We start from the raw sequence: 24,854 nt of genomic DNA, 5'->3' as shown, positions 1-24,854 counted from the left end.
TTTGACACCCGTTTTCCAAAGCTGTGTCATGGCTCCCTTGCTTCCGGAAGGGCTTTCTCTTCTCTCCATAGCAGCCATCATGTCTGCAGTCAAACTTCTGTGTTTTGTTCGGACAATACATTAAGCGGTCTTGGTAAGCTTTGCTTCTCTATGAAGCCCCAAGGCTTTGGAAGGAGGCCACTGTCGTCAGTGAGTTGTCTGAAAGCACGATTTTGTCACCTCTGTCCCACCTGGCATGGTGTTCCCCAAGATCTGAATCTGGTGAAAACCCTTGTTTATCTTTCATGGTTTGCCACCTGGGCTCCGCTGCTCTTAGAAGGGTTAGGGCGGGTTATTTTCAGCTCAAAGAGAACCCAAGCAGCAAACTTATCTTGATAATTTTTTTCTTTTAACCAGTCTAGCTTAAAAAAAAAAAATAAGGGCAAACAAGTCAGGTTTGCTCTCTTTGTGCCTCCTTCAGGGTCAGGCTGCTGATTCCAGGTGCCTTTTCCTGCTGGCCCCCTCGGTTTGAGGTTGCAATTTGGTTCTTGCTATTGCCCGGTGTGCTTCCAGGGCTGTTTTCTACCCAACTTTCGGGGACTGGTTGCAGCAACTGGAATGGACAGCTGCTGGAGGAGTTTTTGGGAGCGTCGCCTTTCCAATGGGCACATCATCAGGACCTGCTGCTGCCTGGAGACCTGCAGGCTGAGCTGAAAGACTGCTTTTAAACACTGGCCACGGGGAGGTAGAAACCTGAAGGGGAACTTTACAGCAAAACCTCAGCTCTGGTAACAGCCGAGCAGGAAGTTGGACCAGGAGCCACTGCTGTGGCCTGACATGCTCCGCGTGCTGGGTGCTTCGAGGCCGCTGCTGGTGGCTGCTGCTGTGCCTGCTTGGGGCCGAAATGGTTGGGTTTTTTAGTCTGTATAAAATAAGCCCTCTTGTGTCTTGGCCATCTGAATTATTACCTGCCTGGCACTTCATTATAAACACATTTTTTCTGTCGTGGTACTGGTTTCCTGCCATTTTATTGCTTTTAAGGTTCTATTTTTTGTTTTATTCATCTCTTCCAATCGATAGAAATATCCTGTTTTTAGCAAGCAACAAAGGCAGATGTGACTGATGTCCTTATGGTGGGAGCAGAATTGCTTTCAGAGCATTTGGGGAATGGGAGGGGGCTTTTAAATCTAATTTTCAAAGACCTCTAAAGTATAACGAACTGCTCAAGGCATGTAGCTGAGTCTCTCACTGCCATTAGCTCCAAGAGTTGGGATCCTAGCATTGTACCAATGCAGAGCTGGGGCCAGTCCTTGAGATCCATCCTCTGGTGGTTACTGTTGTTCTTTGCCATGCCACTAATTAAAAATCACCTAATGAGATTATCTCCACCAGTTCTGGAGGATTAGTCTGATGGAGGAAATCCTGCACGTGCGTGTGGATGCACACACTTCTGTGCATAGGCACGGCAGTGTCGGGAAGCGCAGTCTTCCCAGAATTACTCTCTACGGGGTTTGCCATGGCAAAGATTTTTTTTTTTTAACCCCCCCCCCCCCCCCCCCCACCCCCCCCCCCCCCAGCCATAAAATGAAATAGAGAACTGAATTTGAAAATAAATTGTTTAGATGATGCAGCACCAGATGGATAGCTATTCCAGAAGAGTCAGTCCAGGATGGATTGGCTTTACTGCCAAATTAGAAATGCGGCAATCAAACAAAAGCAAGCTAACAGCATGGTGGCGCGGGGGCTGCGTGCCTGGGTCGGGCAAACCCTTCGGCTGGGACGTGGTGAGCAGTGCCCCTGCGTAAATTCAGCAGCGGGTCAGGTCTGATACGAGGTGAAGATGCTGCAGTGTCCTTTGAGTCCTACGCAGATTAGAAGTCGGTAGACCTGGGTTATAAATACTGGATTTTGTCTCTGCTTGCTCTGTGACCATGGGCATGTGTTTTAACCTCTCTAAACCTTGTAAAAGGTTGAAGTGCTGTGCCAACACCGAGTAGCACTGAGGCCTGTTGATAGTGGTGTCGTTTCCTGGTTCCAAGACCACGGTTTAATCCACTAGATAAGTTGGTGGTTTTTATTCTGGGTGTTTTTTCCCCAGGTGTAGGGTTTGGGGCTGTTTTTGCTCCAGCAGCTCTATCTGAAGGCTTCCAATAAGCAGGCACAAGCAGAAAGGTGGATTTTGGTGATAAAGAACCAGGCAAGTGCTTTGCGTGCTGGGAGAGTGGTCATCAGATCCTGCTGAGGCTGATTTGGCCTGACAGCAGACAGCTTCACTTCTTGTGTCCTCTCTTCCTCGCCAGGCATGTCCCGCACCGCCCCCCCCCCGTAATCATTCCTTACATGATCTTGTTGCCTTTATCTGCAGCCCATAGGGAGTCTTAAGAATATTTGAAAAGTTACTGCTTTAACCCTTGATGTAGTAAACGCTGTATTTCCTGTATTCTTAAGCAATAATTTTATTAAATTGCCTCGAGCCGGGGTATGATGGGATTTTTTATTTTACGTTGCAGTTTGATCTTTGGCTGTATTCTTATGCAGCAGGAGTGTAAAAATGAGTCTGGCATTGACATCAGTGGCAGGAGGATTTTGCCTGTAGACTACTTTTGGAGGTGAAAGAGAAGGAATCCTACCAAGACAGTAATTCAGAATAAAGCAGGGAAGAAAAGTACATTTCTGCTGTCTTCATTGTTAGAATCCAAATGACTTTCTTCATCGTGGTGTTACTGAGGGCCGAGGAAGCCTACTGATTGCCTTTTTTTGATTCTGAATGAATGTGAGAGGATAAAACCTGATACATTTGAGTGGATGCATCTCTGGTGTGTTGCTGACATTGGAGAGATACTTTATTGTCTAGCAACAGAAGGTCTGCCTATTCATTTTGGGCTTTTGTCACGTCTCCTCCATGGAGATGCTATTGCACATGAAAGCCTGATTGATACGGTGGCAAAGGTCAGGAGGGTAATAGCTTTGATGGTATCCCCTGAAACAAATCAAAATTCTTCTAAAAGATTCTGTTGAGTTTGATACCAAGGGTCTGGTAGCACTCCAGGGATTCATCTCTCTGCTATTAAGCTTATTGATGTTACAAAAAATGATGTTTGCGTGGTTTTTTTTAATAGGATGTTCTCCAATAAGAATGGAAAATAACTGCTTCTCTCTTTTTTTTGTCTTTCTCTCTCACTCTGTTTCAGGGATCCTCAATGCATTTGCTTGCCATTATTTAAGGAGCCTTTACTAAAAGCTTCTGGATTGTGTTTCTGAGTGGACAAAATATTTTTGTATTCAAAATGCTTATAAAGGAATATCGTATTCCTCTTCCGATGAGTGTGGAAGAATATCGAATTGCGCAGCTGTACATGATACAGGTCAGTAATGTTTCGGCCCGTGCGGATGGGTGCAGGCTAACACAGGGCTTCGTGAGGAAGAGCAGAGTATTGCTACAGAATTAGATGTTTTAAATTTGAGGTTTGCTGCGTGCTTAAAAAGGAGCAGGGGAGGAAAAGTAATACAAACTTCAGTTTATGGCTTGCCGCCTCTTGTCCGTCTGTTTGACCTACCTGGGGAGACAGCAGCTCATGGATAGACTATTCCTATGGAAAGAAGCACTCAGCCTAAGTGTGTGGGTACCCACCTGCAAGAGATCAAGCTGTAGGGCTTACGCAGCCACTGCTTACCAGTTGGGCTGTGGTTACTGGTCGTGCCAGTTCCAGCTGCAAACCAAAGGCTCGTGCTCTTTTGTTGGGAAGAAACAGTCTAGTATAAATTTGAGAGGGTAAACCAAAGGCATAACTTTGAATTTAAGAGGGGGGAATGTAGATGTAATATTTCTTTGCGTATGTACCACTATGAAACAGATACTAATCAGTCTAGGCATAAAACTTAGATTATTTTTAATAGGCTTCTGAATACTGACGGGAATTCTTGTTGAATTCCCTGTCTTCAATAAAGCAGTTAATTAAAATGTTGGTTTTTTGTAACTCAAATCCTCTGTGCCTGTGTTCTCCCAGTGTTTGAAATCCAACCAGGAGCATTTTTAAAAGGAAATGAATCTGAAGTGTTATTTCATTGTCCCACGCTTTAAATAAAATTTAATTTTGCTCATCCAGCAAAACACACATCTAACACTGAATTTGCAGTAGAATTCTGCTTTCTCTGGCAGGATGAAGCGATGCTAGAAAAATCTGCTTTGGCTTAAAACCTAAAATGAATTAAGAAAAAAAACCAAAAAAACAAAAAACAAAAACCAAAGCAAAAGCACAACCCCCCTATTTCTTCCCCGACGATCCAACTGTGTTCCTTTAAGGACCCGTGCACTTGGACTTGACTATTAAAACAGTGTAGGTGTGTGTTTTCCAGTAATAACAGTCAAATTCCTTTTTCTGACACAAATGTATCATCTTTGTGTGTTTAACCTAAACGTTAGCATAAATGAGTAAACATTTTTCTTAGGTAGCTTCATTTTTGTGTATCTTTTCCTGATGTTGTAGCTGCTTTGAATGTTGTTGTAATTCTTTTGTTACAACTTTTTCTTCCAAATTTGGCTCAGCTCTTTTGAATAAAGAGCTGGTTGATGGAAGCAGTGTATTAGCTATGCAGAAGTTGTCAGTGAGCAGCAGAGCGTACAGGGGAATGATCTGATTAAGGAGGAGGAGCCCACCTGATTTAACGGAGGATGAATCGTTAACTGGGGAGTGTCTGTGGGGGCCTCCTGTGAGATGTGGAGGACTTGGTCAGGCAGCTAAATTTGCTGTTCGCTTTCAGAAGTTAAAATATTTATTTTTATTTCATTAATGCAGAACGCTGGATTCCACTTTGTTCACTTGACAGTGATTTTGGCCATATCTTAACGTCAAAGGACTGGATAAGCCATGAGGGTTTACATGCACGGGGAAGTTTACTGGCCCAGGAAACTACTGGAGAAACTACACCTCCGAGTTGCCATCCAGCCCTGCTTCAGACCTGCTCTAATTCTCTAGTGCATTGATATGCAGCAAAATAAGATTTCCTCTTAGATCAGGTGCAATAGCTGGTGTCAAGTCAGGTCTCTGATCTCCCTCCGCTTACCCGGAGCAGGGGAGTAAGCTGGAAATCAATTATGGGAATTATTGGCGGATGAGGCCAAGGAGAAAGAATGTGTAGTATTCCAAGAGCTGCTGCTGAAAGATGAACAAAATGAACTATTTAAACTGGACCTGGTACTTGTTAAAGGAGATCAGGCTTTTGTACTAGACATCACAGTTAGGTATGAGAGTAAATTAACATCCTTGGTCGATGCAGCAGCAGAAAAAGTAAAAAAGTATCAACATCTTAAAGATCAAGTTCAGGAAATTACAAATGCCAATACTATCAAATTTATAGGATTTCCTTTAGGAGCACGTGGAAAGTGGTATCAAGGCAACTACGAGTTTTTGAAAGAATTGGGACTTTCCAGTTCCCGACAGTAGAAGGTCGCTTGTCGGTTATAGAATCGGGTGTTATTTACTTCAGTAGATATTGTATATATATTTGCCAGTCAGGCACGGACTATTTTAAGATCTTAATGAATTAATGAATTGTAATTGTATGACTCAGTGAATTGTAAATAAACTGACTCTTTCTATCTGTCTATCTAAGGCGGGAGCCGGACCCCAGAGTGCAAAGGGCAAGCGCGACAAAAGCTTGATAATTAGGGTATTGATAGTATGTAGGAATGATAAGGGGCTCGAAGTCACGACACGTCATCTATCCTGCCAAAGACATTAAATACCGGGCTTTACCAAGGTGGACAGGCCACCTTTACTTAACCCGGAAAAGGAACATGTATAATTTTATATATGTTCAATAAATAGCCCAAGATCCAGGTGAGCTAGAGAAGTGCATGACAAACAAGTGACTTTACTGTGTTATGTGTACAAGTAGTACAAGAGGAAAAATTAGCTGTGCTTTCTATTGAAAAATATTAGTCTCAGTTCAAATTTGAAAAAAAGAAATAACAAAACCAGAAAACCCACTTAGGGTAGAATGTGGAGTTTATATTCTGTTTCTTAGTGTTTGGTAGCGATCTGCTTCAACTCTTCCTGAAATTGGTGGAAAGATTCCTGCTGACTTCAGTGGGAGCTTTCCTAGACCATGTTATCAAATGTCCTTTTTCTTCAGTTTGATTTAAAAGCAGAGGTTTTGTCTTTGAGACAGGCACTGGGAAGAGAGCAGTGGGGAGCATGGCTTCTTTCTTTTCAGAGAACGAGAAAGTGCTTCATGTCTGTCTCTTTATTTTTCCTCTGAAACGTGTAAGGAGGCCACAGGAGAAGCAAGTTCTGTATGTTGAACCCCCTTAGGGGAACAAGCTGAGATATCTGTATGAAACAGCAGTGTAGAGGCATTTCTTAGAAATCTTTGGCTGAAATGTAGAACAGAATGATTTAAAGTGGTTCCCACGGAGAGGAGCGATTCTTAAAAGCAAAAGGTTAATTTCAAAGGCATTTGTTATGTACACTGCGGTGTCGTTATTGCTGGAGACACTAGTTGGCCTGGTCCCGTAACAAGCAGTTTTCCAACAGTGTAAAAAGGAGATGTCACAATTATTCCTCAAGGGTTTTAGAAAGCCTTGAGCATGTACTTGAAGTTGATCGCTCATTGAACTCCACGCTCACGAGTGAAGATCCCCATTAAACTCCAAACCAGTTGGTATAAAATTGCTCTTTTAAGAGCAATCAGATAATTTTCCTAGATTCCAGTATCCTCCAAATGAAAGTTTTCTGAAAGGACCTTCTCATCTGAGGGATGAAGCAACTGGCCCATGGAACCCTTTCTGTGGAAGTGGTGCCTCAAAGCCGTGTGGGCAGGGATGTTCAGACTCAACTGTAGTACGGTGGTCACTTTTCAAAGATGTTTTCATGAAGGTTTTTGCTTTGCAGTGGAAGGTCCTTTCGTCTCCTTTCATGAGAGAACAGTCCCTCCTTCTTCTCAGAAGTCTTAACGAAAATTTCCACCAGATTTGATGTAAGCAGCATCACGCCCTAGTAGCAAAGGATCCTTCCATTAAACCGGGACAGGCTGTACTCATATTTACTATGTTTACTCGATGGGAGAATTAAAATTGTGCAGTACGTAATCCAGCACCTCTATTGGTTCTCTGTGCCACTAGGCAGGTGAGACATGCAATAAATCATTGCGTGCGTGCCCATGTTGCTCTGTAATTCCTCTTATAAAGTTCTCCAGGCTGGAGAAATGCAGGGGAGCGGCCTGCTGCTTTGCTTTTTATTTTTTTTTAATTTTTTTTTTTAATTTGAGGGTTGGGGGAGGGGAGCAACAAGTCTCTTAAGCGTTGCTTTCTGCTAGCTTCTGAAATACTATCTACAGAGACAGTGGTTTTAGTACTTTAAGTAGCACTTAAATTCTTCCATAAATAAGTTAATTTTACATTACAGCGAAGGGCTTAATGTACCCTTGCCTTGCTTGAAGCCTAGCAGATCTGAATGGGATTGTTTTTCTCTATTAAATTTTAGGCTATCAATATCTGTATTTTCATGGGAAGCCTCTCACGCAGTGGTGTCGATGTGTTCAGGTTGGGAGCCCTTTGCTGCATTAGCCGCAGGGCAGTTAGGTCTTAGCTGTTCCGTATGCACAAGGGGTTTTTTTTCATCATTGCTGAATTTTTGTCTCTTTTGCTATCCAAGTTAAAACATACTAATTTTTATATCTGAGCTCGGAACCAGTGATATTCCTTCCTACTGTGACCTGTTTTTATTCTGGTGCATAAAACGGGCGAAGTATTTCAAAACGGTGAAACCATTCTTTGAACCTCTGTTCTAGACAATAGTTTTGTAGTGTAATTTTTTCCTAAAATCTGTACGCACATTTAAAAGTCTGTCCTGCTTCCCGGGGTGAGAGATCTCTAGATAAACTCGCCCTTGAGAGTCACCCATAGGACTGGGACAGCTGCAGTTTGATCTGGGGAAACTGCAGTCTCCTATCCTAACATAAGCAGAAAGCAACTAGAGATGTGTGCTGAAATGAGTTTCATGAAGCACAAACCATTTATGGAGGGACAACTGTAAGCATCTGTAGGGATTTCTTTCTTCCTGCAGAAATGCTGAACCGAGGACTCTGTCCTGGATGTCTTCTCTGACTCTGCACGTCACATCAAAGGCACGTGCAATATTTCTGTCTCTGCGAGGACTTTGAAACCTGTCAGACACAAAGGATAGGACCTTCCTATCTGTTTTATGCATTAGATAGATCTTATTAAAGGGTCTCTTAATTCTTCCTCTTCTAAGTGTCCTGCATACTTGTGTCTCAACAGCTATCCTTTCTTGTAAGACTTGCTTCCTTTTCTTGTGTGTTTAGGGAACCTACCTTTCTGTACGCCTCACCCTCACCCCAGAAACAACGCACACTTTAATGTTAAGTCTCTGTCTCATAAAAGCCTGTATTCCAAGCTCTGAATGCATTTGTCAGAAAGATCAGTATGTTATTAGCCAAAGGTCAGTCCATTTATCGTCTTAATTCCATTCATTACTGTGGTTCCATATGCTATGAGATTCCGAGAGACTGTTGCCCTTCTGACCCTTACATAAGATGAGAGAATTCCTCTTGTTATTAAATCTTATATTTATATCGGTGTGCATAGCTTACTTTCTCTGCTGTAAATAACTCCGGTCCTCATTCTCTCCATGCAGTTTTCTCTGAGTACTTGTGACCTTCCTCCAAAGATAGTGTACTTTAAAAATATTCTTCTGGACCTAGTGATTGCCTTTTGAGGATGAGACTTATTTTAAGATGCTGTGTCATCCTTGTAAGTTAATAACGTTAATACTTTGTCATTCAGCACTTCGAGGGTCCACGGCTGGGGAAGGACTCTGTTTGAGGCAGTCTGTTAAAGATAACCCATCTGCTCAGCACTGTCTGCTGAACTCGGGCAGGATCCTGGGAATCGAGGGCTCTTCTCGTCTTTTAACATGAGCCTCTCTTCTACAGTCCCTCAGGGCTTTGCATTTATTGCCTTCCCTGAAAAATCAGAGTGTTTCCAAGCATCTGCGGTGTGCTATACTCACCTGTCGTGACTGCTGACCCTGAGTCACTTCCCTCCTTTCCAAACGATCGTGGTTTTGTCTGTCATCTCAGTCTCCAGACCCCTGCCCTGTCCTGTTTTCTCCTTCACTTGCGTGTAGCTCTCAGACAGCACCTTTGAGAATAGACTTAAAAAATGTGCTCGGTGGTGGTAATTCTTGAGGCCATGTCCTGATATCTGGGTGCAAAAGTCGTGTCCCTTAAACTGTTAGCTACGCTTAGCAGTTGCCAGCAGGCTCAGCAGATGGTGAAAGATTGATTGAGTGGGGGAAAACAAACTAACCCTTCATCTCTGGACACTGAAGAACAGGATGGCTGATTATTTTTGTTTCGTTTGCAGATGCCTTGGCCATCTGGACAGATAGACATATATGCTTTAATTTTAAAAGCAGGTGACGCTGCTGACAGCTCCAGAGACCCTGGAAGATTCACAAGTCTAAAAGCAAAAGCCTGGTTTGAAGCTTTTCCGCCAATTTCTATGCTGCAGCATTCAAAACCTGTGACTTCTACGTTCTCTCTTCTTCCTCTGACTTTCTTTGTGATCATGAGGGCTTGCATCCTTTTGAAAGAGGAGAGTAAGACACTCGCAGTTGCTTAGCTTTGAGAACGAGGGTGGTACAGGTACGTTCAGTGCTACCAGACTTGCGGTCTAATTTGCACAGGTGACAGCGACACCCATATGGGTTAGCATTTTGGGAATACAGCATTTCTGTATTTGCTACAGAAATAGCAAACATCTTTTTTGCATTTACTTTTTTTCTTGTTTTGTAGCCGTTATCCTGGAGCAGTTCTTAAATTGGCTGTTGTTCCATACCTGGTGAAAAAAAGATTGATTTTAGAGTAGTGAACTATGTTGCCTTGACAGTTCGCGTGCTCTCTAACAAAACTGAGTTGAAGCTGAGATAAGGTTATAACACAAAAAATATTTTAAACTTCAGATTTGTACTGGTTTTAATACAGGATGCAGCACTGGCAATCCTACTGAGCTTGTGGCTGTCAAAAATCCTTTTTCCTTCTTTATTTTATTCTTATGAAAGAAAATTTCTGACCTGTCTACCTCGGGACAAAATCTTGACTGTTGACCCAGATTAGGTTCTCACTTTTTCAAATACCGGAAGGCAAGTAATGAATTAAGTATTAGAACTGTGGGGATTTCTTTAAGCCAGTCCTCCAGTATTTTAGCATACAGCCTATCGTTAGTGAACAGTTGCGTTGGGTTCCTAAAATCTAAGGGATGTAGCCAGAGAATCAGAAATGATCCAAAACACCCTGAGTTGAAGTTTTGTCTCTGACTGACAATATAATAATGGGCAACTTGCTTTACCTCCCTTTAAACTAGGGACAGTAATTCTCACAGACAGTGTCTGTGGAATAGTTAATGCAGTGAAAAATCTGTTTAAAGACAGGGAGGGAAATACTCAAGGTAAGATGAAATACTGAGCTGGAAGTGTAGCAGACATTTTGAAAGATGGACCATGTGGGCTAAACAAGTTTGAGGTGTCTCCATAATAAAGTGATTCCTAATTCATGTGCTTCTGGCACATCCAGCCCTGGCTCCATAGGAGTGTGACTGGGTGTCTTTGCAAGGCGGAGTGATTAATGAGCGGCCATGAGAATGGTTCTCTTAATGCTGTAAATTATTTATAGTCCTGCACAATTGATTGTCCCCAAAATATCCTGGTCTTGTACAAACAGCTTCATTAATATCTAGACCTGATTCTAAATAATGCAGTGCATACAACGTTTGTACAAATGGATGCTGCGGATGTTTCTGCTCTGTCTTGTGAGAGTCTGCTGCTGACAACCTGTCCTGCCTTTAACTTTTAGGGCTTTTTTTAGGAACGTGTTTCACCTTGCAAGAAAAGCAGCCAAGAATGATGGTGCTGCAGATGTGGTGCAGGTAACCTGCACTTGCTTGGGTGACAATGGTCCCTTCTTCAGGGCCTTCTGCATGCTCAGCTTTGCTCTGTTTCTGCTGGCTGGGAGTCTTGCAGGATTTTGGGCTGAAAACCCAGAGGGAGGAGGTTCTTGCAGCTGCAAAGGGCTGTGACCCCCACCTCAAACAGCTCTCGGGAGAGTGAAGGGGTAGCAGGAACAGACCCGGGATCTCCTGGACACTAACGTACCTCCCGTCAGAAAGCAGCTCTACATGTGCTTCTCTATGACAAGACGACCCTTCATGGGTGACATCCTCTTCTTCTTGTGTGCTTAATATCTCCTTGGAGGCAGCATTACACAGTGACTGAAGCATGGGTCAAAAGGCCAGCAATTCCTGTGTGATAGTCCCAATTCTTGCTTGGTAAACTTGAGGGAAGAGCCCCATAATATCCCTGCTACAGGCAGGGAGGTGATCAGATGACAGGTCCCTGCAGAGCTGGGAAGGACCCAAAGGGGAACCCTCCTGGAAATTGCAGCTAATCAGTGCTGGATTGGGAAGATAGATGCTAACTACTTTATGGTTCCTATCAAACTCTTCTGCCTAATAAGCTAATGTGGTTGGATATCCCCAGTGAAACCAGACTATCGTGAGAGGGAAGGGCAAAAGGTACTTGGCTGTCCTCGTGACTCTGAGCATAACCCCCAGCTGCAGTGTGTCGGACAGCCCCATTCCTGCTGAGACTGAGTCACTGCTGGGATCTCTGATCTGCCAGGAGAATGCATCGCTTCCAAACCCAGCGTTGGGCAGGGATGTGAAGGTGGTTTGTTGATCTGTAAAGTGAGTGGATCCGGAGGAGGCTGTGCTCATGGTCAGCAAAGTCTTAAGTCTCTGTGAAATGTCTCCGTATTGATAGAGCTGTCCTCTTTGGCCATCTGATACAGCAGCCTGGAAAGTGACAGTCTTTTCATGGCATTATGACTACCTTTCTGCCAGGATGGGGAGTCTTCTGATTTCTCTCCACACACACACTTTACAACTCTCTCTCTTATTTTAGGACTCCTTTTGTTTGTTTTTGACTGGATGGTAGGAACACCTAAGACCAGGTTTTATGTTTAGCTGGAGGAGCACCAGTGTTTGGGGGAAGGGGTATTGCCTAGATGGAAAAAAGCACTGTGCATTGCCCAGCCATTGATCAAACCTAGAAGGAAGATGTTTAAAACAGCTGCTTTTCTGCCTTTATTTATAAAGCCATAGATGAGGAACAGATTTCTTTCTGCGCTCCCCAGGGTTTCAGGTCATTCCTATGTGTACAGTGCAATGAGGCTAGGAGTCAAAGTGCTATTGTAAAGCCTCGTGTTCTGATTGTTATCTTGTTGATTCAAACTAACCTTCCTTTGCTAAATAAGTATTGATACTGGCCCTTCATGTATTTTTTTTTTTTTAACAGCACTAATTGGATTAAAATAATTGTCATGCGTGAAGGATGCATGTTAGACCGCAAAGGGTACACGGAAACCTCAGCTGTGGGTACCATGGTTACTAGTGACATCACTTGGTTTGCTGTTAACAGTAATGATTTGTGTGCAGCGCTGAAGCCTGAGTGAAGATGGCCTAAACTAAACCCAGTGGATTGCTGATGCAGTCCCATTGCCATGGAAACAGATGTTGCAGCTTAAAGATGCCTGCATTCATAATGTGATGCACATGGTATAAACAAAAACATGGTCCTGTGGTGTCCACAACTTCTGAAAGGGCACGAATAGTGTTACTGGAGAGAATGGGATATCCCATTGCAGTTGGACTTGGTTTCCCATTAAAGTAGTGCCAACTTGACTGTGCACGATGAGATATAGTAAGCCTTGCCTTTGAGTAACAAGAACAAAACTCACAAGTCCCTTACTGTCCTCCAACCATTTTGTTGTTGAAGGACCGTCAGTCTGACTTGACAAGGATTGTGTCTGGTTTGTACCTTACAAAGTGCAGGCTCAAAAGTACTATTAAAACCCATCCCTGGAGTAACAGGGTTCCTAGCTCCTGCCTACCTTCAATACTGTCTTTCCAATAGGACCATTAAGACTGTGCTCAACTCCTGCAAAACTGGAGTAGAGAAGCTTCCCTGTCTTCCCTGTTTGAGGACTGTTTTGCTGTATTTTGGTAAAGGCCCCTGCTGAAGCCAATGAAGAAGACTGCTGTGTCATGGTTAGGATGCTGAAATGGGGCTTGAAAGATCTGGGTACTAGACGTAGCCCTGCCAGCAGCTCTGTGCCTTCAGGTTACTTTCTCCCTCTTCAAAATGGTGCTCTCTTGTTGATTCCATCATCTTTAATGTGAGAGGACTCAGCTATTCTGACTGTGGCACAAAAGCCTTTGACAGCAAGAAGTTGTGTGTGCTGTTCTACTTCAGCACTCTACTGCATTAATAACAGTAAGGGTGATTTTTATTTTTTATTTAGTTCATGTAACTTCCTGTTTGCTCTTAGAACATGTTATGTGCTGATAAGATTATGTTGGTTTTGATCTGATCAGAAGTTCTCCTTCTTGGCTTCTGTAAGAGTGGAATAGTACCGTCTCCTCTGCTCCCTCCTTTCACACTGAAAAAAGCTTTTTGCTCAGGTATCGCCCCGATTATGGTGATATGATTTGAACTGAGTATTTCAGGTCTTTGACACACACATTTTGAAAAGAAAAAAAAACCCAGCAAAAACCAGCTTGGGAAGTATCACTCTACTGTACTTTTAGAGTAAACCACCATTTTGTTTTCGTAGTCAAAGACCTGATTTTTGATTACCTGCAGTAAATACTGACCATGAATGGTGCCTGGTCTATCAGATATCTGTATCAGCAGGCAGAAGGTTGCCGGTGGTGAAAGCAGATTGCTCGTAATGAATTAGATGTCAGTTCAAATGCTCAGAAAGGAGTGGTTAACAGAACACAGAGCCGAGTCATACCGCAGCAAGAGGCAGCTGAAGATAGCACGGATACACCCATGTGCATGCACATCGTCACTGTACATGTTATCCATGTACAAAAATCCTGTGCTGGGAAAACGTGTTAAGAATAAACCATGCATTAGTTTCGGGACCTTTGGTATTTTCCAGTATCTCTATCATTGGCTTCCTGGTTTTAGGTGCTGTTTAATTCTGGCATGCAGCAGCTACGGCTGAAACTGTGCATCTGCTGTCATGTTGTTTTATTTGTGGTGTTTGTATGCTAGTATCGCCACAATAAGCCCAGATATATGGCTGAGGCTAACAGGCTGCATTGCTTATAACCTCTCTCAGCATTTCTGTAAAAGGCTATCATCTGCGACGCACCAGTCATAGTCTAACCGGTACCTTCTTAGTACATGCAGCTTCTGCTCTTGTACAGTGCCTGCGGGTAAGAGATGATGATGGCTGGAAGGCAGCTGCCTGGAGCACATGGAGGAAGGCAGCTGGTGCTGGGAAGAAGGCAACGCTTTGGAAAATCAATTAGAAGAGTGAAATCTCTGTCAACCTAAATAATGTCCAACTGGAGATAGTTGGGAATATTTTTCCCTTAACGTACGGAAGAGATTGAAAACAAATAGTTTATTCCTCTCCCAGCCTAAATTCTGTTACTCAGCCCTTTACATCTTAGGTGCCTTTGTACTTCCTTTCTAAAACTGAACAGAAAAAAATTTAAAAATAGGTCTGATTAGTGAAACCAGGTCTTAAAAGCTATCCAGTGATGGCAGGAGTCATCCATCCTAAGCAGCTTCAGGCATTTTTGTTGTCTGGTGGGTTGCATGAGGCAATTTAGGCTTTCTCTGGTTCCCAAAGGACAGGTCTGTTTCTGGGGACTTAATTGGCATTTGTGGTAGCCTTAGCATCCAGAACAATAAAAAATAATAGTAATTGGCCATAGAGAATGTTTTCTCAGCCTCCCTTGCCACACCAGTATGAGCAAGTATGTTAGCAGGATCCTCTGGGGATATTTGCTGACATGTTCTTGTTCAGTGGTTACATAGATGCCTTTGTTTGCTGTCGTTGTTAACTGAAACCATCAACGAACTGTAAACTTCTTGTATCCATATCTGTGTCTAAACGGGATAAAAAAAATCCCAAGACTTCAGTGATATTTTAATGGATTCTCCCAGAAGAATTTGTCTGGACTATCAAAATACCCTATTGCCAAATGGGAGCTGGAGGAAGAAAACAAAAAATCTTCTGGTTATTGGTTCCAGACAATGATTTGTGTCTTCATTATTCATGGACAATAGGTCTACCAAGCATAGTGCTGTCAGTCTTCATAATTCGAATAATCTCAAATCAAAACTCTCACGGGTCACCGAAGTAGGCCACTGATACTGTGTAAATACATTGCTGTAACGCACCAAGAAACTTCATCGTGAAGCTAAAGCATGTCAACCTTTTGTAATCACTATTTAACTATTTAGATTGAGGGGTTGCGCTGTAAACAATAATCAGTGGTAAACAAGGTAAGATTATAGCTATAATCGATTTTTAAAAGCTAGAACAATGCCTGGATCGCCTGTTATCACCATGGACCCTACCCTGTCTTTACTGTTCTCTGCAGTACCATTGCAGTGCTCAAAGTAGTAAGTTACAATAAAAAAAGACAACTTTAGGAGAAACTAAACCACTGAGCCATTTGCAGTGCTGCTGTAGGCTTTGCAGAGATTTTCTGTGTATGCACCTGAGCCCGTGTGCAGCCTGTGCTTTACTCCAGGGCTGAAACACAAGGAGAAGGGCTCTGCTGGTTTAAGATGATACCCTTCTTGGTGTTCTTCTGAGCAATACTGCGTTGGTTGGTGGGGTTGGTTTTTCTTCTAATTCACCAAAAGCAAAACACTACAAGGCACGTTTAATTTCCACAGCCTGACTTCTGCATTCCTCCAGCTGATACGATAAGGCATATCTTAACTGTTTTATCCGGCATTATGCATTCTTGTTCCGTGAATTCTGTTCCTCCAGCTGTAGCGAGACTCCTCAAGTTGTGGGGGGGGTTCTGTTGCCATCAACCATAATTCCTTTACTGAGCTATGCCCCACTAGAAAAAACGTACAAGTTGCATTTAGTCACCTGGTCCCACTCAGCTGTGCCAGGTCAAGTTTGCTGGACTAAGGCTTTGCAAGATGGGCTCTGTGTTGTTAGCTTGTGGCGAGGCACATTTCTGACTGGCAAAGGGGATGGAAGACCTGAGAACTGATCAGCTAGTGGAAAGCTTTGTTTACAGCCGTTTTGTCTCCTCTTGTGAAGGGCAGATGATAAATGGGGTTAGGCTATCCCAATGTTTAGATGACATTCATGGGAATTATTCATCTATGACTGTTATGGTGAGGTCATGTGCTGTGTCCCATGCTATGCTGCTGTGCCAAGAGATTTATTTTAATAGAAGCCTTTAAGTAACTGGCATTCTTGCTAATCATGGTGCATCTGCTTCTCTGGGTTCCCTGTTATGAGTAATTTAATGCTATTACTTTAGCTAGAAGGGATCTGTGTCACCATCTGTCCTGGAAAGCTATTGATGGGGCTGTGCAGAACGTGAAGTGTCATCAGCAGAAGAGAGGGACTTCTAAAGGGATGACTGGATTTCCTGTTGTAATACAATATAAGACGGTTTACTTTGATTACGGCTTAGATAACTTGCATATGAAGACTGTTAGCTACTCTTTGATTTTGTTGGGGACCATTCCTCAGATACTTACATAGAGGGAAGATACTGTTGTCAGTTAATAGCAAGTAGTAATAACGTAGGTAATCCGCTAAATAAAGTCTCTACTTCTGATAGGGGCGTGGGTTTATGAGGCCGAAACCTTCAAGACTGACCCTAAAATGCCTGCACATCTGCCACTCCCAGCAGACAGATACTCTTTGGAGAGGGTTTGCCAGACACTTTTCAAGCCAAATGCTTTCCTAATCGATGGTTATTTTTTAATTGTTGTTTACAGACCACTTCCTTGTAACAAGCCCTCTCCGTGCTGTAGCTGAGTCACAATAGACATGAAGAGGCTATATGGTTGAAAAGCAAATTGCTCTTCACTTCCATAAGTGGTGTACTTTCACAGTACCACTTACGCGCAGAGTATCATCCTGGTCTCTCAAGTGTGTGTGGCTGATGTCTTTATTTTTATTGTCTGAGAAACGTATCTTCTTTTTGTCTTTCTGACTGGTTAGTAATTGTACTGTTCACCATCTAACCTGACTTTTTTGGTCCTTCCTGACCTCACTGCGGCTTGTTGCCTCTTCTCGGCAAGCTAACAAGTATGAGAGCATGCAGGGCTGGGAAGCAGCTTTGTGTGGGTTTATCGTGTGGAGTTTTTCTTTGATTGTACTATGCTTCCCAACGATAACTTATCTTGTGTTTTGAGTATAAATTGGCCTGACTCAAAAGTCCTGGCTCAAAAGATAGTTTGGGATATAAACTTTGCAGCTGTGATTTTTTTTTGTTTGTTTGTTTGTCTTGCAGAGGTGCAGCTCTTATTTCACATTCATCTAAGAAAATGTTCTTGCTGTCCCTTGTCATATCTTATGCAGATAAGTGACAAGCAGGAGGAATGTGTAGGGCCAAAATTTGCTTAAGGCTTGCAACGGGGTGAAAGAGGCCGTGGGCTGGAGTTGGTCATCTGGAAAGGCTGAAGGAGGAAGCATGCCCTGCTTTCAGAATAGGGTTCGCGGTCTCCTGCAGGTGCATAGAAGTGAGTAAAATAACCAGAAATGAGAAGTGGGATGTGAACTGACTTCCGCGAGAAGTCTCAGTTAATTTGGGTTTTTCCCTTCTTCCTTCCCTCGCAAAGTGTTGGGACCATAACACCGTGCCACCCATCACATATCCCATGATCAGACAGCTCTGTCTGAGAAGCTGAGTGTTAGCATTACCAGGTCATGTGGAAAAGCTGCTTATGGAAGTATTAACGTAAAGAAAAAATTGGCCGGTATTGCAGGTTCACCAGGGTTCTAGCTATAGGATGAGAACCAGGCGGCTCAACTTCATGCGGAGAGATTTTTGACAAAACTGGCTAAATGGGGGAAAGAAAAGTGGAGAATGTTAGTGTTAGCTGTATGTGTCTGGGCTATCGCAACTGCTGGGCTTCAAACCAGAAAGGTTTGAGCAGAGGTCCTCCTGAGCCTGGATCGGGCCCCATAGTTATGAAAGAAGTGGAGTTTGTTTTTCTGAACGGCTTCAGATATAAACCATTTCTTCTTGTGTTGAAATAAAAAAAGATCAATTCCTCAATTGAAACCTAGGCAGAGACTAAGGATGTTTCATCCCCAAAGATGGGTAATACTGATGAGGGCATGGATCAGAACAGTTCTGTTTGGAGGCTGAGGGCATAGGCAAGTGTCTGTGTCCTGTTCACCCCAGCTTGAATCTTCCTTTCATGGAGAAGTCACAGTTCAGGAGACCATCAGAGCCTGGCTTTGTTTTGAATGCTTGTCTTCAGTCTTCTCAAATGGATCAAGTTGGGGAGAAACCTCCTGCTTTGATCCATCTTCAGTCCATCAGGAAACGCAACAGAGGAAAACGGAGTTTTTTGGGGAACTGTATTAAGCAAGGGTGACACGGTATTGCAGGGTGGGGTGCCAGGGGCTTCGACAAAAGGAAACACGTGTTGCAGGAGAGCTCCCCGGCTGCTGCTGATCTGTTTGATGGGAGCTGAAGTCAGAATTGGCAGCACAGGATCTTGAACCTTCAAACTTACGGTCATGGAAGCAGCTGGCTCCTTGCATGGCCCTCTGAAGAGCTTCGAGAGGTGGAGAGCTATAAGAGGAAGGCAAGGCATAAGGCATAAGGCATATCTCAGATGTAGCTCTGAAAGGAAGAGTATGAAATTGCATTCTGAGAAAGCAAGCCTAGAGGGTGGTTTTATCCATTTTCATATCAACCATGGCTTTTAAAACAAAATAAAACTTCAGTGTCTTGGTTTTCAAATTCAATACAAGTGCTTGTAAATCTGGGGACCCAGCTCTGTCTAAGTCCGGCTTGGCACAGTCCTAGGAGGTCCTGGGTCCACTCGATGCTGTGGATTTCTTTTGAAATTGAAAAACTCCTAAATATGTTTTGGTTCCAAATGAGGACTTGCAGATTTGACTGGAATTGCTGGTAACCGTGCAATCTAGGATGGAGTTTTAAATCCAGCTGATGTACGATTCTACATGTGGTAACTTGGCACGAAAAGAACCCGTCTTTCCTCTGCTTATGATTTCCACGTGCTTCTGCCATATAGTAAAACTCTAGATCTCCATAATTTGTATGAACTGTTCAGAGGAGATGCTGTGCTATTATTCTGTCTGACACATTTGCTATGCCTGCTGGGTTACTGCCTTTTCCGAGACCTTTGAATTAACCAGATTTTTGGGTCATCAAGATTATTTAATGTTATTGTCATAAATATTTGTACAGGACTTGGTCAGTGCTTATATAAGAACTGGAAGACAGCAATTTGTTTTAAGAGGATGTGTGTTTTAATGAACTGCCAGCTGAATGTTAGATATAAACTGTAAAAAAAGTGCTTTTCTTTTGCAGGACTATTGCAGTTTGTGGAGTGGGAAAAAATTACTATTGAGATTGTCAGTTATTTAGAATTGTCAGTTACAGCTGTTTAAATTTAAAATTGCTTGAAAGCTCTTTAAAAAGAGGGCTATTTACTTCTAAATAGTTGTGTTGGCTTATCATCCTGTCCTCAAAAGACAAGAAGCTGATCTCTTGCATCTTATTAATCATTTTCTGTTGATGTTATCCTTTGAATTGTTTGTATGCCAAAAATGAGAGGTTGTTATTGTGTTGTATTTCACAGTTGATTCTTGTATAAAATTCCATTTTTTTTTTCTTAATTTCCAAAATACTGTCCTCTCAAATACAAACAATAAACTCAAAATACTAACAATATGAATCTGTTGTTTGGAAATGATGAAGGTTATATATCATCCAATCTGCTGAAATGTGTTACAAATGAATAAATATTTGGTTTGCCTCTAGCTCTTCTTAGAAGCACTGAAATTATTATTTTATTTTTTTTTTTTAATTGAAGGAATTTTTGCCAGGTTTCTCAATGAGGGACAATACTACAAATAAGCCAAAATCTGGAGGCTGCCAGGGGGTGCTGTGTGCATTCTGGCAAACCTGGGTTGCTTCTTCTAAATATCTTAATTAGCAGAGCATAGTCTCCAAGCTGTTCTTGGAGAGCTGCTGCCCTGCCAGACCACAAGCAACAAGCCCCCAGATCCTGTGGTTTTAGGTCATAAAATAGCCTTTAGTACTGTGATGTTGGGCCGAGTGTGTGTATGATTCTTCGTGCTGATGCAGCACCACAAGAATGTGCCAAGTCAGATGAATTCCCCTTCGCCATGTCATCTGCTGATGCAAAAGATTTTTGTGCTGTTGGGTGGTTCACACCTGGAGCCATGGTTTAGTGTGCTCTCGGGAAGAGCGACATGTAACCTGTTACAGGAGCAGGAATTGATGTGTCATTAGGTCTGCATTCAAACTGTCTCTTAGTGTCCAAATCCAGATTTTTACAGGATCCCTAATAAATCAGATCTTTGTTCCTGTGTTGGCCAAATGAGTCTCTAAACCTTTCCTTTATGGTGCCTAGGTTTGGTAATCTTACTGCCAGGGTGCTGCTACAGTTCTGCTGTCTGTATGAAGCGCTGCTCAAAAGGAGTCCTAGAAACCATCTCCAATGGTCGTGTGCTTTGAGACCTTGGTATATACAGTGCACTGGAAGGATTAACTATGTGATATATTTTCCCTTTCAGAAAAAGAGCAGAGAGGAGACATGTGGGGAAGGCAGCGGAGTAGAGATCCTGGAGAACAGGCCGTACATGGACGGACCAGGAGGCAACGGGCAGTATACTCACAAAGTGTACCACATTGGTATGCACATACCCAGCTGGTTTCGGTCAATATTGCCCAAGGCAGCTCTGCGAGTTGAAGAGGAATCGTGGAATGCATATCCTTATACAAGGACAAGGTAAAGCTTATCAAGATGTCTGGAGCTGTTTCCCTACTTTAGAGAAAGGATTTGATGTCACTCTCTGTGGCGATGGCATCTCTTCCATCTCCTGTAATATCCTTTAGAGAAAGTGGGGTCAAGTCCTAAAATTCTTACACAGTGCTTAATCTCAGGAGTGCGAGTGTTGCCCGAGCTGACTGCATGCGTACTCGAGAATTTGTGGCTGGTTGGTCTAAAATGTGAGCTGTTTTGTCCATCAAAGCGTGGGAAATCTTGAATGGTTTTTGTTTAGTCTTGTATCCTGCACTGCATGTTCTACTTAACGTTGCAGATATCTGCTAGCTCAGTGAAGTTATAAATGTGCATGGTGATGGGACAGTTGTCATGTTGAACGCTGTCAAATAAGACAGGATTCATTTGTTCTAGGAGGGAAAGTGTGGGGAGAGAAGAATCTTAATAAATAAACAAATAATTCTGGTGCTTCTTTTCTGGGAACTGTCTTGCTTGTCATTTAGCTAGAAAATAGGAAACCTACATCCTATAGTTTTCATCCCAAGAAGGGAAGAGTGCCAGAGGCTCTGTGGAGCCCTCTGGGATCTCCTCGTTTTGGCTGATTTTGTCTGGAAGGACTTCAGATACCCTGGAATAAATAGCCTTTATGCCAGTTACTCCGGTTTAGAGCATTTTCCCTTTTCCAAGTTTACAAGTCTGATACTGCTGTCAACTTTCATAATAAAAAGGCTTTAATGGATATTTTGATTTTTATCAAAAATCTAGAAAAGTTTCATAGTTCTGTTTTAGCTGGTCTCCACAAATAACATTAGTCTGGGGAAAGGTCAATGTCTGCATATGGGCAGTTGTTCATGACTAAATATAATGGAGCTGTCTGACTTTCAAGTGATTAAAGTCCACTTCCAGTCTGTTTTTATCTATTCTCTTGAAATGCCCGTGAGTCAATCAGTTGGCCCAGAAACCTGGCGCTACACAGAACCAGTCCGTATTTTATTCTGCCATAGATTCCAGGCAAGAGCTCTGTTTTTCTTCTGGTGGAGGTGCGTTTCCAGGGTGTCCTTGTATTAGTATCTGTGTCATAACATAACTTGTTAGTACAGCGGGCCCAAAAGTTATCTCCTTGCTGAAAACTGCTCCTTTAAAAACAGTCTGTCCTGATAATAGTATCCTGGAGGAGACATTGTCAAATTAAGTTGCGGGTTTTTGTCAGTGTCTCTGCAAAGTGAGACAACTTGGTGGTCCCCTCGGGTGTTCCACTTGCTTGTTGCCAGCTGGGAAGTTGTTTCTTGGTCAGTTTGGGTGCCCAGTCTCCAGTAACCGCTGGGACACATTGGTATCTTCTCACCAGTAATCCATGTAACACCTCATGGGGAGCACACCCCTTTGCTGTGGGCTTGGGGTTTTACTAAACCAGAACTATTCCAGTGCAGCCACATGTCCGAGGTGAGCTGCTGTCTTAAGAAGTTATTAAAGAAAATCTCTTTAATCTGTACAGACAGTATTTTAAGCATATCTGAAGTAAAACATGAGTGAAGGCTGGCTTGGATTTGAAGCTGATTTTGTACATCTTAGGAAAGCATGTTCTCTGCTTGCCAAGCTGAGCAGGATTTACTTTAAGCTGCATTGTTCTTGTTTTCAGGTATACGTGTCCATTTGTGGAGAAGTTCTCTATTGATATTGAGACATACTACAAAACTGATCCAGGAGAGCACGTCAACGTGTTCAACCTTTCTCCTGCAGAAAAAAGACAAACAATTCTAGGTGAATAGCCTTTTTCTTTTCCTTTTTCCTTTATTCTGCTTTTTTTTGCTGTCTAAACGATTTTGCTTGGTATGTCCCATCTGCCTGTCCATCCCTGCCTGCCCCCAAACACACACCTGCACCCCTGTTGGTGTCAGGCTGCGGGTAGGCTTACATCAAGTAAAGTGAGGACACCCGAGTTCTCTTCTAGGCTTGATCTAAATTACATGGAAATCATTTGAATCCCCTATTTGTAAATTGGAGGCTGATGCTTTCCTGTCTTATTTGTGCAGCTCCCGAGGGGAGGAAGACTTCTAATGATTTTGGGGGTAATAAGTAGACATAACCATAGAAGAGGAAAATATTGCTGTATAATTGTGTAGCTCCTTCGCATATATGAAATCATTCCTATCTGCATTTCTGAAACATGAAGGTGTATTTCATTTTTGCTTCCGCTCCTCTTAGTCTTGCCCTTGTGCTGGTTAACACTTCAGCTTCGCAGCTGTCTTTGGGAGATTGGGTTAATGAACCTTATATATGTCAGGATTTAATGAGACAAGGCAAAAGGGAACATCTTATAAAAAGGCAGAGAATGGCAAGTGTCACAGTGATTCGTCTGCCTTGCTATCCATCGTGGTCCGTGCCTGTGGCATTTGCTGGAGACCTAACTGCGTGGCAGGGAGTGCTGGCAATTACAGCCACGCAGGACTGAAGCGTCCCTTGCCCTGAAGCTGCTGAGACTGGAGAAGTGTTGAGCTCAGGCTGACTTCTGGCAGTCCCATGCTGCGCTGGCCGCAACGGGAGCTCTGGGGAAGGACATCTAGTGGCTGCTCTGGCTCCTTGAGCGCTGTTGACGTGTGGGACATGGCAGTAACCCCGTGCAATTTAACTTCAGTGTTATTTAAATTTATTTGTTTTGAACTTCAGTTTGATTGTCCTCATTCCTAAGCCTACTTGATCGGGCTTTCAGTACTGAACAAATAGACTTGAGTCATGCTGCCTCACTGAGAAGCGTCAGAAGAGCTGTCGTTTCTTGGGAAGTGCGATCCTGCCCTTCAGTCCAAACTTCAGATGTTTCTGCTGAGGTCTAGGGTGGAGGTTCCTGATCTTTAAAATAAGTTCATTCACTCTGCTCCCATTGCAGTTTCCACTTATCCATTGTTGAAGTGTTAATTAGGACTTAAGTTAAACTTTCTGCCTTCCGTAGTACATCTGGTATAACAATAGCATGAGGAGTTACCAGTAACCTCGCTTGATGGACTCCGAAGATAAGACGTTCAGTGGGTAGTGCCTTTTCCATAACAGTGCTAAGAAAGGGCAGGTGTATTTAACTGTCTCAGACAAGACAGAGCTGTAGCACTGCGAGTGATATTAGAAAAGCCCAAAGATGGAATGTGCAAAAGATCTTTTTGGAGCTGGAAAGATGGAGTGAGCAGATCTGCCAGAGTGCTGTGGATCTGCAGTCACTGTGGGCAAAAACATCTATTTGGAGCAAAGCCTCTGTTTGCTGGAACTGTGCATAGTAGTTCCTCTGGCAGAGCTGGTCACTGCCCGGCAGCAATGTATAAACAATTTAAATATCAGTTGTTTAAGTGTAAGTGAAAAGAAACCAAATTGCTGTAATGCTTCTGGTACTCACTAAAACAGAAATAACTCCTGAAAAATGGTATTTTCTTCTTTTGTTCAGGAAAAGGAAATGTTCTAACGGTTTCTATTCTCTTTCTATAGATCCTATTGATATTGTTAAGGATCCTATACCTCCACATGAATACAAAGCTGAGGAGGATCCCAAGCTGTATAAATCAGTGAAGACTAAAAGAGGCCCCCTCTCAGAAGACTGGATTCAAGAGTACAAGAACAACCCTGGGAAATACCCCATCATGTGTGCATATAAACTGTGTAAAGTCGAGTTCAGATACTGGGGGATGCAGTCGAAAATCGAGCGGTTTATCCATGATGTTGGTGAGCATTTATAGTCTTGCAAAGTTCACTGTCAACTCCTTAATGTTGTTTTTGAATTGAAACACAAAGGTGAGGTATGTGCAATGTATCATATCCCAAGACATGTCTGTAAAGAGATTCTCAGATCTGATTACTCTTTTTGCAGAGCTGTGGGGTCAGTTCAGAAAAAATCGTGTTATTCTATCACTTGTAATCATGGTATGTATGAATCCAAACCACGTGTAATCACTGAAAGGGTTTCAAGTCCTGTGTAGGCAAGATCTTGCATTTTCTTTTTTTAAGATAAGGATCTGTCTG

The 24,854-nt window shown here is 42.8% G+C and overlaps 1 protein-coding gene across 1 annotated transcript in view; it reads left to right on the top strand.

The window, feature by feature from the left end:
• Window positions 1–24,854, top strand: part of PITPNM2 (phosphatidylinositol transfer protein membrane associated 2) — a 125,565-nt gene that overhangs the window by 51,267 nt on the left and 49,444 nt on the right. Inside the window, exons 2-5 of the mRNA XM_009283918.2 lie at window positions 3,171–3,344; window positions 20,647–20,861; window positions 22,495–22,616; window positions 24,324–24,557. Coding sequence (XP_009282193.1) covers window positions 3,267–3,344; window positions 20,647–20,861; window positions 22,495–22,616; window positions 24,324–24,557 — 649 coding nt within the window. The 5' untranslated portion in view covers window positions 3,171–3,266. The remainder of the gene's footprint in view (window positions 1–3,170; window positions 3,345–20,646; window positions 20,862–22,494; window positions 22,617–24,323; window positions 24,558–24,854) is intronic.

This window comes from Aptenodytes forsteri, unplaced genomic scaffold, assembly GCF_000699145.1.
Source record: "Aptenodytes forsteri isolate BGI_AS27 unplaced genomic scaffold, ASM69914v1 Scaffold118, whole genome shotgun sequence".
In the NCBI taxonomy this organism is placed as follows: domain Eukaryota; kingdom Metazoa; phylum Chordata; class Aves; order Sphenisciformes; family Spheniscidae; genus Aptenodytes; species Aptenodytes forsteri.
Note: the sequence above shows the minus strand (reverse complement) of the source record. Positions and strands in the feature narration are given on the sequence as shown.